This window comes from Balaenoptera physalus (genome assembly GCF_965194825.1).
Source record: "Balaenoptera physalus genome assembly, chromosome: 13".
NCBI lineage: Eukaryota > Metazoa > Chordata > Mammalia > Artiodactyla > Balaenopteridae > Balaenoptera > Balaenoptera physalus.
The window spans coordinates 75,593,913-75,612,281 of NC_138892.1; the positions used below are offsets into that span (position 1 = coordinate 75,593,913).

The 18,369-nt window shown below is 34.9% G+C and overlaps 1 protein-coding gene across 1 annotated transcript in view; it reads left to right on the top strand.

The window, feature by feature from the left end:
- The window catches only part of CPNE8 (copine 8), a 318,004-nt gene that overhangs the window by 270,437 nt on the left and 29,198 nt on the right, over positions 1-18,369 (top strand). The window contains exons 15-16 of the mRNA XM_082419257.1: positions 4,917-5,098; positions 11,198-11,325. Coding sequence (XP_082275383.1) covers positions 4,917-5,098; positions 11,198-11,325 — 310 coding nt within the window. The remainder of the gene's footprint in view (positions 1-4,916; positions 5,099-11,197; positions 11,326-18,369) is intronic.

Sequence of the window (18,369 nt, forward strand, 5' to 3'; positions counted from 1 at the left end):
GCTTTAAATGATACATTAAACAAGATGGACTTAATTGATATTTATAGGACATTCCACCCCAAAACAACAGAATACGCATTTTTCTCAAGTGCTCATGGAACATTCTCCAGGATAGATCATATCTTGGGTCACAAATCAAGCCTTGGTAAATTTAAGAAAATTGAAATCGTATCAAGTATCTTTTCTGACCACAACGCTATGAGACTAGATATCAATTACAGGAGAAGATCTGTAAAAAATACAAACACATGGAGGCTACACAATACCCTACTTAATAACGAAGTGATCACTGAAGAAATCAAAGGGGAAATCAAAAAATACCTAGAAACAAATGACAGTGGAGACACGGCAACCCAAAACCTATGGGATGCAGCAAAAGCAGTTCTAAGAGGGAAGTTTATAACAATATAAGCCTACCTCAAGAAACAGGAAACATCTCGAATAAACAACCTAACCTTGCACCTAAAGCAATTAGAGAAAGAAGAGCAAAAAAAGCCCAAAGCTAGCAGAAAGAAAGAAATCATAAAGATCAGATCAGAAATAAATGAAAAAGAAATGAAGGAAACAATAGCAAAAATCAATGAAACTAAAAGCTGGTTCTTCGAGAAGATAAACAAAATTGATGAACCATTAGCCAGACTCATCAAGAGAAAGAGAGAGAAGACTCAAATCAATAGAATTAGAAATGAAAAAGGAGAAGTAACCACTGACACTGCAGAAATACAAACGATCATGAGAGATTACTACAAGCAACTCTATGCCAATAAAATGGACAACCTGGAAGAAATGGACAAATTCTTAGAAATGCACAACCTGCTGAGACTGAACCAGGAAGAAATAGAAAATATGAACAGACAAATCACAAGCACTGAAATTGAAACTGTGATTAAAAATCTTCCAACAAACAAAAGCCCAGGACCAGATGGCTTCACCGGTGAATTCTATCAAACATTTAGAGAAGAGCTAACACCTATCCTTCTCAATCTCTTCCGAAATATTGCAGAGGGAGGAACACTCCCAAACTCATTCTACGAGGCCACCATCACCCTGATACCAAAACCAAACAAAGACGTCACAAAGAAAGAAAACTACAGGCCAATATCACTGATGAACATAGATGCAAAAATCCTCAATAAAATACTAGCAAACAGAATCCAACAGCACATTAAAAGGATCATACACCATGATCAAGTGGGGTTTATTCCAGGAATGCAAGGATTCTTCAATATACACAAATCAATCAACGTTATACATCATATTAACAAATTGAAGGAGAAAAACCATATGATCATCTCAATAGATGCAGAGAAAGCTTTCAACAAAATTCAACACCCATTTATGATAAAAGCCCTGCAGAAAGTAGGCATAGAGGGAACTTTCCTCAACATAATAAAGGCCATATATGACAAACCCACAGCCAACATTGTCCTCAATGGTGAAAAACTGAAACCATTTCCACTTAGATTAGGAACAAGACAAGGTTGCCCACTCTCACCACTATTATTCAACATAGTTTTGGAAGTGTTAGCCACAGCAATCAGAGAAGACAAAGAAATAAAAGGAATCCAAATCGGAAAAGAAGAAGTAAAGCTGTCACTGTTTGCAGATGACATGATACTATACATAGATAATCCTAAAGATGCTACCAGAAAACTCCTAGAGCTAATCAATGAATTTGGTAAAGTAGCAGGATACAAAATTAATGCACAGAAATCTCTTGCATTCCTATATACTAATGATGAAAAATCTGAAAGTGAAATTAAGAAAACACTCCCGTTTACCATTGCAACAAAAAGAATAAAATATCTAGGAATAAACCTACCTAAGGAGACAAAAGACCTGTATGCAGAAAATTATAGGACACTGATGAAAGAAATTAAAGATGATACAAATAGATGGAGAGATATACCATGTTCTTGGACTGGAAGAATCAACATTGTGAAAATGATTATACTACCCAAAGCAATCTACAGATTCAATGCAATCCCTATCAAACTACCACTGGCATTTTTCACAGAACTAGAACAAAAAGTTTCACAATTTGTATGGAGACACAAAAGACCCCGAATAGCCAAAGCCATCTTGAGAACGAAAAATGGAGCTGGGGGAATCAGGCTCCTGACTTCAGACTATATTACAAAGCTACTCTAATCAAGACAGTTTGGTACTGCCACAAAAACAGAAATATAGATCAATGGAACAGGATAGAAAGCCCAGAGATAAACCCACACACATATGGTCACCTTATCTTTGATAAAGGAGGCAAGCATATACAGTGGAGAAAAGACAGTCTCTTCAATAAGTGGTGCTGGGAAAATTGGACAGGTACATGTAAAAGTATGAAATTAGAACACTCCCTGGCACCATACACAAAAATAAACTCAAAATGGATTAAAGACCTAAGTATAAAGCCAGACACTATCACACTCTTAGAGAAAAACATAGGCAGAACACACTATGACATAAATTGCAGCAAGATCCTTTTTGACCCAGCTCCTAGAGAAATGGAAATAAAAACACAAATAAAGAAATGGGACCTAATGAAACTTAAAAGCTTTTGCACAGCAAAGGAAACCATAAACAAGACCAAAAGACAACCCTCAGAATGGGAGAAAATATTTGCAAATGAAGCAACTGACAAAGGATTAATCTCCAAGATTTACAAGCAGCTCATGCAGCTCAATAACAAAAAACCAAACAACCCAATCCAAAAATGGGCTGAAGACCTAAATAGACATTTCTCCAAAGAAGATGGCCAACAGACACATGAAAGAATGCTCAACATCCTTAATCATTAGAGAAATGCAAATCAGAACTACAATGAGGTATCATCTCACACCAGTCAGAATGGCCATCATCAAAAAATCTAGAAACAATAAATGCTGGAGAGGATGTGGAGAAAAGGGAACACTCTTGCACTGTTGGTGGGAATGTAAATTGATACAGCCACTATGGAGAACAGTATGGAGGTTCCTTAAAAAACTAAAAGTAGAACTACCATACGACCCAGCAATCCCACTACTGGGCATATATCCTGAGAAAACCATAATTCAAAAAGAGTCATGTACCAAAATATTCATTGCAGCTCTATTTACAATAGCCAGGACATGGAAGCAACCAAAGTGTCCATCATCGGATGAATGGATAAAGAAGATGTGGCACATATATACTATGGAATATTACTCAGCCATAAAAAGAAATGAAATGGAGGTATTTGTAATGAGGTGGATGGAGTTAGAGTCTGTCATACAGAGTGAAGTAAGTCAGAAAGAGAAAAACAAATACAGTATGCTAACACATATATATGGAATCTAAGGAAAAAAAAAAAAAAAGGTCATGAAGAACCTAGTGGCAAGATGGGAATAAAGACACAGACCTACTAAAGAATGGACTTGAGGATATGGGGAGGGGGAGGGGTGAGATGTGACAGGGTGAGAGAGTGTCATGGACATATATACTCTACCAAATGTAAAATAGATAGCTAGTGGGAAGCAGCCGCATAACACAGGGAGATCAGCTCGGTGCTTTGTGACCACCTAGAGGGGTGGGATAGGGAGGGTGGGAGGGAGGGAGATGCAAGAGGGAAGAGATATGGGAACATATGTATATGTTTAACTGATTCACTGTGTTTTAAAGCAGAAACTACCACACCATTGTAAAGCAATTATACTTCAATAAAGATGTTAAAAAAAAAAAAAAAAGAAACTAAAGGGACTTTCAGGCTGCCTTTGTGCTGATAATTAGGGCAACTGAATGTGAATCTAAATGTGTTTGAGTGGTAGCGCATATATTACTTTCTCTCTCATATTCATCTTATTCAAATGAAACATCCTACATTTGTGGATGACCCAGACAATAATAACAGTAGTAGTTAAACTTTACATTTCTATGGTACTTTATACTTTTTAATCACTTCCACACATGTAATCTTATTTTGTCTTCCCAGTAAATACTGTGTTAGGATTTATAATAGAAATTATATAGTTGTCCTGCAAATGGCAAGACCTGACTTCGAGCCTTTTGACTCCTAGCTAAATGTCTAGTTAGAAACTCTGAATAATTTTTCAGCTCTAGATATTTAATTTGCATGAATTTGAAAATCTCTATACTCTTCTCTTTTCAAGTGCTTAAATTGAGATATGTCTCAAATATTCAGTTTATGTTTGTGATACAACTTTAGGAAGGCCTCATAATTATTGAAGCCTATTACATCAGTTGGGTCCTCTGATTATAGCATAAGGATTCAAACTAAAGGCACACAATTTTTAAAAATAAAGATTACAATAAAATATGATTAACAAAAATACTTTTATGCTTCTTCTGTCAAAAATAGCCTATGAGGGGCTTCCCTGGTGGTGCAGCAGTTGGGAATCCGCCTGCCAATGCAGGGGACACGAGTTCGTGTCCCGGTCTGGGAGGATCCCACATGCCGCGGAGCGGCTAGGCCCGTGAGCCACAACTACTGAGCCTGCGCGTCTGGAGACTGTGCTCTGCAACAAGAGAGGCCACCATAATGAGAGGCCCACGGACCGCGATGAAGAGTGGCCCCTGCTTGCCACGACTAGAGAAAGCCCTTGCACAGAAACGAAGACCCAACACAGCCATAAATAAATAAATAAATAAATTTATTAAAAAAAAAAAAAAGAATAGCCTATGACATTGACAATGAGAAATAATTTTTGAAAAAATTTGCATATGCTTTAGCATACCTTTGGGAAACTTTCTACATATCTGATCTAATTTAATAAATATCTCTGTCAATATTTATCCAAAAGAAGATATTTAACATACTATGAATATAGGCAGAAAACATGATTTTTAATATTTGAATCTGAAATATATATCAAGAAAAATGTCCAAAAAATTATATCTTTAGCCTGATCACTCATGTTTGAAATATTTTTTTCTGTCATCAGGCAACCCTACCCAGCCGACTTCTCTCCACTACATGAATCCTTATCAACTGAATGCCTATGGTATGGCACTGAAAGCAGTGGGAGAAATCGTTCAAGATTATGACAGTGATAAAATGTTCCCAGCTTTAGGTTTTGGTGCAAAACTGCCTCCAGATGGAAGGATATCTCATGAGTTTGCTTTGGTAAGAATACATTGAAAGAATTGATATTTTGAAAAAAAATAATGTGTTGGATCTTTTCATTGGCTTGCTGCTTATGCTTTAATTACTCATGTAGCAACTTCTTATGACTATACACTCAGTTTAATTTTGGTGAATGATTGATTTAGGAGTGTGCTATTAATGGGAAAAAAGACAGTTAAGTAGATTAGCAGTAAATCTACCTAAAGTGCATCTGATCTATAAATAGGAGCTCTATTCTGGTTAACTATTGCTGCATAACACGTTCTGTTATATTCGTGATTTGTGGGTCAGGAATTTGAGCAGAATACAATGGGGGATGGTACATTCTTCAGGATGTCTGGGGCCTCACCTGGGATACCTTGATTGGCTAGAGATGGCTGGAATTGTTCTACTAGAGACATATATCTGGGTTTTATTCTGGCTGTTGGTTAGATTCCTCAGTTCTCCATGTCATATCTCCTGGAGTTAGTATGTCCCCTAAGATGGCTCATTAGCTTATGTCTGATGCCTAAGCTAGGATGGCTGAAATAGCTGGGTTGTCTAGGCATCTTTCCTTCATTCTACATACAACTTGTCCATATGGTTATCACAGACTTCATCATAGTGTAGTGGTCTCAAGGTAGTCATATTTCTTACACAGCAACCAGCTTTCCCAGAGTGAGTATTCTAAAAGGCTGGGGCAGAAACTGCAGGGCCTTGGAAGTCCCAGAAAGTTATTTCTCCTACATTCTCTTGGTCAAGCAAGTCACTAAGTTCAGCCCAGTTTCAAGATAGGGGAAACACATCTCAATGGGAGGGGTATCAAAGAATGTGTAGCTATCCTTAATCTTCCATCTTCTAAAATGTCATTTCTTTTCAAATATAAAGGATTAGTTATGGCTGGAATTTTTTTTCAAGTGTGAAGCAATAATTATAGCTATAATTAATTATGGTTTCAATATAATGGAGTAAATATGACTGGAATAAATATTTTTCTATTTAATGTTTAATTTACATAAATCTACTCCTGCTATATGATTACAAATAAGCAATGTACTGCATTCTACCTTTAAAATAAATTTCACACAGATGGTGCTTATATGCCTAATCAGTCTTATTCTTAATTGCACTTTCTAATGAAATAATGGGAAACTCATTGGAGGAATGGTTAGATATCATTTTGGAAAAAATTTAGATTTTCCTAATAGAAATGCCTCCCTACCTTACCCTATATATTGTAAAAGTAAACTCTTCCATGCCCAATATTTTTGTAGGTCTTTTTTTGTTGTTTTTATTCTTGTTACAAAAGTAATATATATATATATTTTTAAGTTCTGCAAGAAAAATAGAAATAAACAATAATGCAATCATTTATTAAGTAATTACTGAGTATCAAGCCAGGTACTTTATACTCATTTCTTATATAATCTTCATAAAATTCTTATCGGATAGGTATATAACAACTGTCATATCACACTAGTCTATCAAGAGCCACTCATATTAAATACAGTGAAAAGAGCACCCCCAGGAGTTGTATAATTTATCTCAGAGTCACAGAAGTTAATCAGGTTTATAGAGGACAGGACTTGAACCCAGGTCCATCTTATTTTAGAATCCACATTCTTAACCACTACTATACCACTTTTTATAAAAGCATCTGTAATAATCCCATGTCTCAGATATGTCCTTTATGAACACCATTATGTATTTATATATATACATATATATATGTATATATACATACACACACATACCCCCCCGGAAGCTTTCATATGATTAGACTTCATCTTCCTTAAATATATTTTAAGAGCTATATTTTAACTTTTTCTCCTATACTTATTCTTGCTTTTTCTATTCCATAGCCCACACAATTTCGGGGAAGGTTGCTGGAGGTTTTAATTTTTCCTCTGTGAAATAGCCCACATGCCACAACCACCAATATCATATAAAAATGAATATCTGTTGGGATTTTGTTGTGTCTTAGAGAATTAAATTCTCCCAGAAACTTATAAGACCATGAAAATCACTCATGTGATCCTGAGTCTTAAGTGCCTAAGGAAAAAGGTCATGAACTATTTTAAGGCTTAAGAAAAGGAATAATTATGTTAAACTAAATGATATTGATTAATTTTCCTTCCATAAGTTTCTTCTCACCTTTGTGTATGATTTTTCTTTTTCCTTTTTCTCTCCCTCCAATTTTCTGCTTTTCCTACCTCCACATTCATTCCTTGTAACCAAACCTATGCAAAGGAGGGACTTTTTTATTATTTGCATCTTAAATGATTCTTTGAACCTAACTCAAATATTTATAGGATAGAGATCATACCCCTTTAAATTCATGAAAAATAGTTTCTAAAATTGATGAAACAACAATGATGATGTCGATGATGGTGATAATGCCTCACCTTTAATGTTACCTAATAATTCTATGACTTTAATTTTTTTCAAAGCACTTTTGTTTTCTTGAATAAGTAAGAAAGGCAAAGGTTAAGTAGGTCTTCAGAGAGATAGTGCTCCATTTGATTTTTGTGTTAACTTCAGCCTAAATAACTGCAGTGTATATCTGTAGGTACTGAAAATGGCAAATAGAAAAACTTCAGTCTATGTCAATCTGGCAATTAGTGTACTACCTAATATTACCAAACCCTCATATTTCCATGGTAAGTATTTGTGATATGTATTCACAATCATTAATCTGTTTATCACACCAAATTCAAATAATCTTTCAGATAGCAAGGGAGGCCTTTAAAACAATTTTTAAATCCCTAATTGTGAGTTTAAGGCTAGCACAGATGTTGAAATTGAGCTTTACTCAATCAAAAGGATTTACGGTAAACCCCAGCTTTTCATTTGAAATATGTGTAAGAATAGATATAGTGGAAAAAGAAAAGGGAATGGAAAAAGAAAGGAAAAATATACTAATATCACCACATTAGCACTTTTGGTTGTGGAAAGAATGTCATGTCTCATGATGATTCTTGGTGACTCCTTATAGAGTAAGGCTTTAGAGGAAGTATTTCTAATGGGCATGTAGCCAGTGACCCTTAAAAGAAGGTCTTCTGTGTTGATCAATAGAGAGAAATGCTATATCTGTCCAAGTGATTTCTCCTACCAAATATCTAAAATCACTGGCATACTTTTCACTTATTTTGGCATTTATAGAAATCTAGCAATTTAATATTTATGTGTACACATTTTCTTCCAACTAAACTCAACAGTATAATCACCAAAGGTCTTTAACACTGCATGCAGAAAATAGAAGCTCAATAGATATTTGTTTACTGAATAAAAGGGAGAATTCTCTCAACTTTCCCCTGTAGTAAGCAGTCAGTCTCTGGGCAGCTACAGATACATTTCAAAGAGTAAAACAACAGCTCCTAACAGCTCTCTTCAGCATTTTGCAGCATGTTAGTCCCACTGAAAATTGTTACAGGCTATAGGTAGCAACAGAGACTATGAGCCTCACTTCCAGAACTGAACCTAAATCTCCAGTACAATCCCTCAGGGAGCCAAATGAAGGGAAAAAACTGGTGAGAGCTGGACACTCCTCACTTAAGTCTGTGTGTGGGATTATTGCTCATTTTGAAGTTTGTTCTTTATACTTTCTATGTGTTCTACAAATTAACATTCATTATTTCAGAAGTGGAAAAGTTTGTTAATTAAAAAGGAAATAAAAAATAGGGCATCCACTGCCCTCTTCATTAATAAACAACAAAATTGAATGTACTTATTTTCAAAAACATTCTGTTTTACTTCTGTGTTAGAGCCACACATAAGCTTATTTTTATTTGTCATAACAAGCAAAAACTAATTCTCCACATAATTATTTTAAGAAATATTTTTTTAAAGATTTATAAAATCTTTCTAATCAAGATAAATGAAAGGGTGGGGAAAATGGTGACTTTATTATTTCCAAAGGAATAAAGGAAATTCATAATTTTATAGAAATATAAATCCCTCCAGTCAAAATGTTAAAATGCTGATCAAAAAGTAACTCAGAACTATCCTGGTTCATAATTGTTCCCTTAAGGCAGATATATAATACATTTTTATATGCACAAAATCAGTAATGAGTTTCCATTTTAATTAGCTTTATACCTTATCAAGAGATAGAACACCATAAAATTTTATTTAAAGGAAGGTTAATTAAAGGTCAGCGCAGATTAACATCAAAACAAACCAGTCACTGCTTTGTGCTAAATATTAAACTTTCACATTTTAATTTCAATCAATTCCTGTAGGCAATTTTATAATATAAAGAGTTCTTTTATTATTTTTATGTTTTAAAAAAATTTACATGAGGTAAAAATAAAAAGTTTGAATAAACAGACAAAATTAAAAGGACAATGGTTATAAGTCCTTCTTTCACAAATGACAAAATTGTAATGATTGGTAACATCTGACTTAGTTCCCTAAGATCCTCAGTCTTTCAAAATGCTTAGGATTTTGTAATATGGTGGTGTAGTGGTGGTTAAGAGATGGGGCTCTGGAAATGTTGGCTCTGTTACTGGTGTTGTGTGACTTTGGGCACAATATCTAAGCTCTCAATGCCTCATCTGTAAAGTGAGAATAATAATAGCATTTTATCTACTTTTTTAGGTTGTTATACTATAAAAATTATATAATGTATATAAATATTTTAATATAAAGCTTAGTATATAGAATTCAACAAATTTAAGTTATAAATTACTAATCACTTTTGATTGTTCAGGTAAAAACATACATGCTAAAATTACTGCTGACTCTGTTTAAGCATGGTTACTGTCCCTCGTGTTTTAAAATAGAGCTACAATTTTTTTTATATTACCCCCTTCCAGAGGTGGAGCCTAATTCCTCTTCCCTTGAGTATGGGCTACATTTAGTGACTCATTTCTAACAAATAGATGAAAGTAGAAGTAATGCTATGCAACTTATAAGACTAGGAGCTTATTGGAGCTTCCTCCTTGCTCTCTCTCTCTCTCTCTCGGATCACTCATTTTGGGGAAGTTAGCTGCCATGTTGTTGGAACACTAAAGCAGCCCTATGCAGAGCTCGTGTTGACCTACTGCCAGCAAACTATGTAAGTGAGCCTTCTTAGAAGCAGATCCTCCAACTCTGGTCAGGCTTTCAGATGACTGCAACCCAGGTTGGCTTCTTGATTGCAAGCTCTTGAGAGATCCAGAGCAAGAATCACCTGGCTAAGCTGCCTCTGGATTCCTGACACCTAAAAAGAATGTATGGGATTATAAATGCCTACTGTTTTAAGACACTGACTTTTGGGATAATTTGCTACATAGCAATAGATAACACTGCCTTATTTGTGTTATTTGTGGAAGCTGGACTAGGAGAATTAAACCTAATAACAGAGCATTCAAAGTATGAGAAAGCTAGACTAGGTCTCCAGGTTTAAATTTGTCCTTCTGGGTTACTATCTGCAGAATAAGAACTCCGGTGGTAAGCTCCAATTCTCTTGAACAATATGGATATGTTTCTTTGATTCTTTTCCCTTTCCCTTGTCTTGATGCTACTCACACCAAATTAGAGTCCCTCTGATCGCTTCTTTAGTTGGGGTTATTAATTGTGGCCTGAAAATATGAATATGGCAGATATTTTACATTTTTGCTTCTATAAAGTAAAACAGTTTAAATTGATAGAATTTTTTTTTCTGATTTGAATACATGTCACTGCAGAAAACTTGGAAAATATAGAATAGTCTAAACAATGAAATAAAAATCAACAATTTATAACTACTCAGAGGTAGCAAATATTAACATTTTGTTTCCTTCTTTTTAGATTTTTATATGTTTATCTCTGTATGTACACAGACCTGTGTATAAATAAGACACTATTAATTGTAAAATGTCATGATATTCAGCTTCTCAAGATTATTTAGAATTTTCTCCTGCCCTTTCATTGAAAAGTATCCATTTTTAATGATTGCACATTATCTCATATCACAATCTATGTAAATGTAATCTATGTTGATCACTTAATTTATTATTTTTTTGCTATTATAAATCTATAACTGAGTTTTCATCCAAAAAATCTTTATGAGTATGAACCTGTATCATTCTCTTTTTTAATTGAGCTTTACAGACACTATACATTCTTTACTCTTTTTTTGCCTGCAACTTTCTACAGAATGGGAACCCTCAAAACCCCTACTGTGATGGCATTGAGGGTGTCATGGAAGCTTATTATAGGAGTCTGAAATCTGTACAACTGTATGGGCCAACCAACTTTGCTCCTGTAATTAATCATGTAGCAAGGTAAGTGGGAATAGATAAGTTATTTATTCTAGTGTACTGGACCAGAGTGAAATCATAACATTATTGTTGTCCTGACTCCACAAATGAAAGTTGTTTTCTTCTAATTTACCTCCAAGAAAGTGAAGGAAAAGATATACAGTAAAAAGAATCTCCATTGAGCTATCATGATATTTCAATAAGAACTTTACATCAAAGTCTCAAATGAAGAAACATACACTGGCTTATGTTAGGACCTATATTTGTTCGACTGAGGAAAACTTTTTTTTCATTGAAAAGGCATCCATGAGAGCAATATCAATCATAATCTCAATTGTGTAAATCATTCATATCTAATGTATATTCTATAGTAGCTGGGAAGTAATAAGAGACTGAATTCTATGAAGACAACTGAAGCCTTTCAGTGATATATAGGGCACATTATTTTAACCTCTCTGAAATTAATATATTAGCTAATTTTATAAATTCCCAGAGTTCTACCTGTATATAATACATGGTATTGAGATCAGAATATAATTGCTGATGATTCTAAACCCATGTTCTAGAAAAAAATGTTTAATGTAAACTTGCTTATCATTTTTTACTAATGCATAAGTAAATTAGACACCACTTTTAAAATCACTAAAAAGTTTGTCTTGACTCAGTTGCAAATCCTATGAAACCCTGCCTTATTTTTAGATAATCAGAAAAGTATAGCTCTCATATATTTCCCAATATGTAGCCAAAACTTGAAAAAGAACTGCACTTAGATCAGTTTATCAATGTTCAAAGGCAGTATGAAACCTCAGTTCTCTATTCGAAGGTTCTGGTACTTTACCATCTCCCTACTAGACATTGTTAGCAAAATGTGTTCTACTTTTCATTATCTGAGACATAGACAAGATGCTAAAATACCCCTGCACTCAGGGTTGACCCCAGTGGACTCTCCTGTGGAACTCCACCTCAGGTTGACAGATACATTGATGACCATTTTCTGAGTGTGACACTTTAGCTCAGGTTTTTCAAGCATTTTCATCCACAATCTGTACTAAGTTATGAATTTTATATCTCATCTCTGGACACACACAACTAAAATAAAAGATTATGAAATAATACTTATCCTTATCTCATATTTTCTCTTTATTACTATGGTATCCTATTCTTCTCTATTACTTTTTTTTAAATGCAGGTCTTGACCCACAAAATTGATTTCAGAATTCACTAATGGATCATTATCTGTAATTTGAAAATCAAATCCTAGCTCATTGTGTTAACCTATATAAGTAGTGTTATCTATACTTTCTTTTCCTAGTTTTTGATGGCTCTCAAATAAAGCAGAATCAAAAATTATATTAATGCAAAATAAATTATAGTCGACTCTTGCTCTCTCTTACACAGTATCATACCCACCACTGTTTTTTATAAAAAGAGAAGAAAAAATGATAGAACTTATTTTGTGTTAACTCATGATAGTTATTATAAATGTTCTTATCAGTGTTTACCAATTAATTTTATAGATTTTGTACTGGTATATCTCTACTATAAAAGTTAAACTTTTAGATATAAAATCCCTAGGTGCATTTCTATATACCACCTAAAACTACAGGCTCCACACTGTTATATTGCAGTTTTTTATGTTTTGTCCAGCACTTTAAAAATTCTCAAATATAGGGGTAGTTGCCAGTTAACACTTTCAGACTACTTGAAAATCTGTGATCTAATAATTCTTTATTTTTTTTAACATCTTTATTGGAGTATAATTGCTTTACAATGGTGTGTTAGTTTCTGCTTTATAACAAAGTGAATCAGTTATACATATACATATGTTCCCATATCTCTTCCCTCTTGCATCTCCCTCCCTCCCATCCTCCCTATCCCACCCCTCTAGGTGGTCACAAAGCACAGAGCTGATCTCCCTGTGCTATGCGGTTGCTTCCCACTAGCTATCTATTTTACGTTTTGTAGTGTATATATGCCCATGCCACTCTCTCACTTTGTCACATCTTATCCTTCCCCCTCCCCATATCCTCAAGTCCATTCTCTAGTAGGTCTATGTCTTTATTCCCATCTTGCCACTAGGTTCTTCATGACCTTTTTTTTTTTTCCCTTAGATTCCATATATGTGTGTTAGCATATGGTATTTGTTTTTCTCTTTCTGACTTACTTCACTCTGTATGACAGACTCTAGGTCCATCCACCTCACTACAAATAACCCGATTTTGTTTCTTTTTATAGCTGAGTAATATTCCATTGTATGTATGAGCCACATCTTCTTTATCCATTCACCTGTCAATGGGCATTAAGGTTGCTTCCATGTCCTGGCTATTGTAGATAGTGCTACAATGAACATTGTGGTACATGAATCTTTTTGAATTATGGTTTTCTCAGGGTATATGCCCAGTAGTGGGTTTGCTGGGTAGTATGGTAGTTCTATTTTTAGTTTTTTAAGAAACCTCCATACTGTTCTCCGTAGTGACTGTATCAATTTACATTCCCACCACAGTGCAAGAAGGTTCCCTTTTCTCCACACCCTCTCCAGAATTTATTTTTTGTAGATTTTTAAATGATGACCATTCTGAATGCTGTAAGGTGATACCTCATTGTAGTTTTGATTTGCATTTCTCTAATGATTAGTGATGTTGAGCATCCTTTCATGTGTTTGTTTGCAATCTGCATATCTTCTTTGGAGAAACGTCTGTTTAGGACTTCTGCTCATTTTTGGATTGGGTGGTTTTTTTACTATTGAGCTGCATGAGCTGCTTGTATATTTTGGAGATTAACCCTTGGTCAGTTTCTTCATACGCAAATATTTTCTCCCATTCTGAAGGTTGTCTTTTCATCTTGTTTATGGTTTCCTTTGCTGTGCAAAAGCTTTTAAGTTTCATTAGGTCCCATTTGTTTATTTTTGTTTTTATTTCTATTTCTCTAGGAGGTGGGTCAAAAAGGGTCTTGCTGTGATTCATGTCATAGAGTGTTCTGCCTATGTTTTCCTCTAAGAGTTTTATAGTGTCTGGCCTTACATTTAGATCTTTAATCCATTTTGAGTTTATTTTTGTGTAGCGTGTCAGGGAGTGCTCTAATTTCATTCTTTTACATGTAGCTGTCCAGTTTTCCCAGCAGCACTTATTGAAGAAGCTGTCTTTTATCCACTGTATATTCTTGCCTCCTTTATCAAAAATAAGTTGACCATATGTGCGTGGGATTATCTCTGGACTTTCTATCCTGTTCCGTTGATCTATATTTCTGTTTCTGTGCCAGTACCATACTGTCTTGATTACTGTAGCTTTGTAGTATAGTCTGAAGTCCAGGAGCCTGACTCCTCCAGCTCCATTTTTCTTTCTCAAGATTGCTTTGGCTATTCAGGTTCTTTTGTGTTTCCATACAAATTGTGAAATTTCTTGTTCTAGTTCTGTGAAAAATGCCAGTGGTAGTTTGACAGGGATTACATTGAATCTATAGATTGCTTTGCGTAGTATAATCATTTTCACAATATTGAGTCTTCCAATCCAAGAACATTATATATCTCTCCATCTGTTTGTATCATCTTTAATTACTTGCATCAGTGTCTTATAGTTTTCAGCATACAGGTCTTTTGTCTCCTTAGGTAGATTTATTACTAAGCATTTTATTCTTTTTGTTGCAATGGTAAATGTGAGTGTTTCCTTAATTTCTTTTTCAGATTTTTCATCATTAGTGTATAGGAATGTGAGAGATTACCGTGCATTAGTTTTTTATCCTGCTACTTTACCAAATTCATTGATTAGCTCTAGCAGTCTTCTGGTAGCATCTTTAGGATTCTCTATGTATAGTATCATGTAATCTGCAAACAGTGACAGCTTTACTTCTTCTTTTCCAATTTGGATTTCTTTTTATTTCTTTTTCTCCTCTGATTGCTGTGGCCAAAACTCCCAAAACTATGTTGAATAATAGTGGTAAGAGTGGGCAACCTTGTCTTGTTCCTGATCTTACAGGAAATGGTTTCAGTTTTTCACCATTGAGAATGATGTTGGCTGTGGGTTTGTCATATATGGCCTTTATTATGTTGAGGTAAGTTCCCTCTATGCCTACTTTCTGGAAGGTTTTTATCATATAGGGGTGTAGAGTTTTGTCAAAGGCTCTTTCTGCATCTATTGAGATGCTCATATGCTTTTTCTCCTTCAATTTGTTCATATGGTTTATCACATTGATTGATTTGTGTATATGGAAGAATCCTTGCATTCCTGGGATAAGCCCCACTTGATCATGGTGTCTGAACCTTTTAATGTGCTGTTGGATTCTGTTTGCTAGTATTTTCTTGAGGATTTTTGCATCTATGCTAATCAGTGATATTGGCCTGTAGTTTTCTTTCTTTGTGACATCTTTGTCTGGTTTTGATATAAGGGTGATGGTGGCCTTGTGGAATGAGTCAGGGAGTGTTCCTCCCTCTGCTATATTTGGAAGAGTTTGAGAAGGATAGGTGTTAGCTCTTCTCTGAATGTTTGATAGAATTCGCATGTGAAGCCATCTGGTCATGGGCTTTTGTTTGCTGGAAGATTTTTAATAACAGTCTCAATTTCAGTGCTTGTGATTGGTCTGTTTATATTTTCTATTTCTTCCTGCTTCAGTCTTGGAAGGTTGTGCTTTTCTAAGAATTTGTCCATTTCTTCCATGTTGTCCATTTTTTGGGCATATAGTTGCTTGTAGTAATCTCTCATGAACCTTTGTATTTCTGCAGTGTCAGTTGTTACTTCTCCATTTTCATTTCTAATTCTATTGATTTGAGACTTCTCCCTTTTTTCTTGATGAGTTTGGCTAATGATTTATCAATTTTGTTTACCTTCTCAAAGAACCAGCTTTTAGCTTTATTGATCTTTGCTATTGTTTCCTTCACTTCTTTTTCATTTATTTCTGATTTGATCTTTATTATTTCTTTCCTTCTTCTAACTTTGGTTTTTTTTTTTGTTGTTCTTCTTCTTCTTTCACTAATTGCTTTAGGTGTAAGGTTAAGTTGTTTATTTGAGATGTTTCTTGTTTCTTGAGGTAGGATTGTATTGCTATAAACTTCCTTCTTCTAACTGCTTTTGCTGCATCCCATAGGTTTTGGGTTGTCGTGTTTTCATTGTCATTTCTTTCTAGGTATTTTGTGATTTCCTCTTTGATTTCTTCAGCGATCTCTTGGTTATTTAGTAGTGTATTGTTTAGCCTCCATGTGTTTGTATTTGTCACAGATTTTTTTCTGTAATTGATATCTAGTGTCATAGCATTGTGGCCCGAAAAAATACTTGATACATATTCAATTTTCTTAAATTTACCAAGTCTTGATTTGTGACCCAGGATATGATCTATCCAGGAAAATGTTCCATGAGCCCTTGAGAAGAAAGTGCACTCTGTTGTTTTTGGATGGAGTGTCCTATAAATATCAATTAAGTCCATGTTGTTTAATGTATCATTTAAAGCTTGTGTTTCCTTATTTATTTTCATTTTGGATGATCTGACCATTTGTGAAAGTGGGGTGTTAAAATCCCCTACTCTGATTGTGTTACTGTTGATTTCCCCTTTTATGGCTGTTAGCATTTCCCTTATTTATTGAGGTGCTCCTATGTTTGGGTGCCTAAATATTTACAATTGTGATATCTTCTTCTTGGATTGATCCCTTGATCATTATCTAGTGTCCTTCTTTGTCTCTTGTAATAGACTTTGTTTTAAAGTCTATTTTGTCTGATATGAGAATTGCTACTCCAGCTTTCTTTTGATTTCCATTTGCATGGAATATCGTTTTCCATTCCCTCACTTTTAGTCTGTCTGAGTCCCTAGGTCTGAAATGGGACTCTTGTAGACAGCATATATACGGATCTTGTTTTTTTTTTTAATCCATTCAGCCAGTCTATATCTTTTACTTGGGGCATTTAATCCATTTACATTAAGGTTCTTATTGATATGCGTGTTCCTATTACACTTTTCTTAATTGTTTAGGTTTGTTATTGTAGGTCTTTTCCCTCTCTTGTGCTTCCTGCCTAGAGAAGTTCCTTTAGCATTTGCCGTAAAGCTGGTTTGGTGGTGCTGAATTCTCTTAGCTTTTGCTTGTCTGTAAAATTTATACTTCTCTGTCAAATCTGAATGAGATCCTTGCTGGGTAGAGTAATCGTTTTTATAGGTTTTTCCCTTTCATCACTTTAAATATGTCCTGTCACTCCCTTCTGGCTTGCAGAGTTCCTGCTGAAAGATCAGCTGTTAACCTTATGGGGATTCCCTTATATGTTATTTGTTGCTTTCTCCTTGCCACTTTTAATATTTTTTCTTTGTATTTAGTTTTTGATAGTTTGGTTAACATGTGTCTTGGTTTGTTTCTCCTTGGATTTATCCTGTATGTGGCTCTCTGTGCTTCCTGTACTTGATTGACTCTTTTGTTTCCCATATTAAGGAAGTTTTCAACTATAATCTCTTCAAATATTTTCTCAGTCCCTTTCTTTTTCTCTTCTGCTTCTGGGACCCCTATAATTTGAATGTTGGTGTGTTTAATGTTGTCCCAGAGGTCTCTAAGACTGTCCTCAATTCTTTTCATTCTTTCTTGTTATCTGCTCTGTAAAAGTTATTTCCACTATTTTATCTTCCAGGTCACTTATCCATTCTTCTGCCTCAGTTATTCTGCTATTGTTTCCTTCTAGAGAATTTTAAATTTCATTTATTGTGTTGTTCATCATTGTTTCCTTTTTAGTTCTTCTAGGTCCTGTTAAACGTTTCTTGTATTTTCTCCCTTCTATTTCCAAGATTTTGGATCATCTTTTCTATCATTACTCTGAATTCTTTTTCAGGTAGACTGCCTCTTTCCTCTTCACTTGTTTGGCCTGGTGGGATTTTACCTTGCTCCTACATCTGCTGTGTGTTCTTTGTCTTCTCATTATGCTTAACTTACTATGTTTGGGGTCTCCTTTTTGCTGACTGCAAGTTTGTAGTTCCTGTTGTTTTTGGTGTCTGCCCCCAGGGGCTAAGGTTGGTTCAGGGGGTTGTGTAGGCTTCCTGGTGGAGGGAACTAGTGCCTGTGTTCTAGTGGATGAGGCTGGATCTTGTCTTTCTGGTGGGAATGTCCAC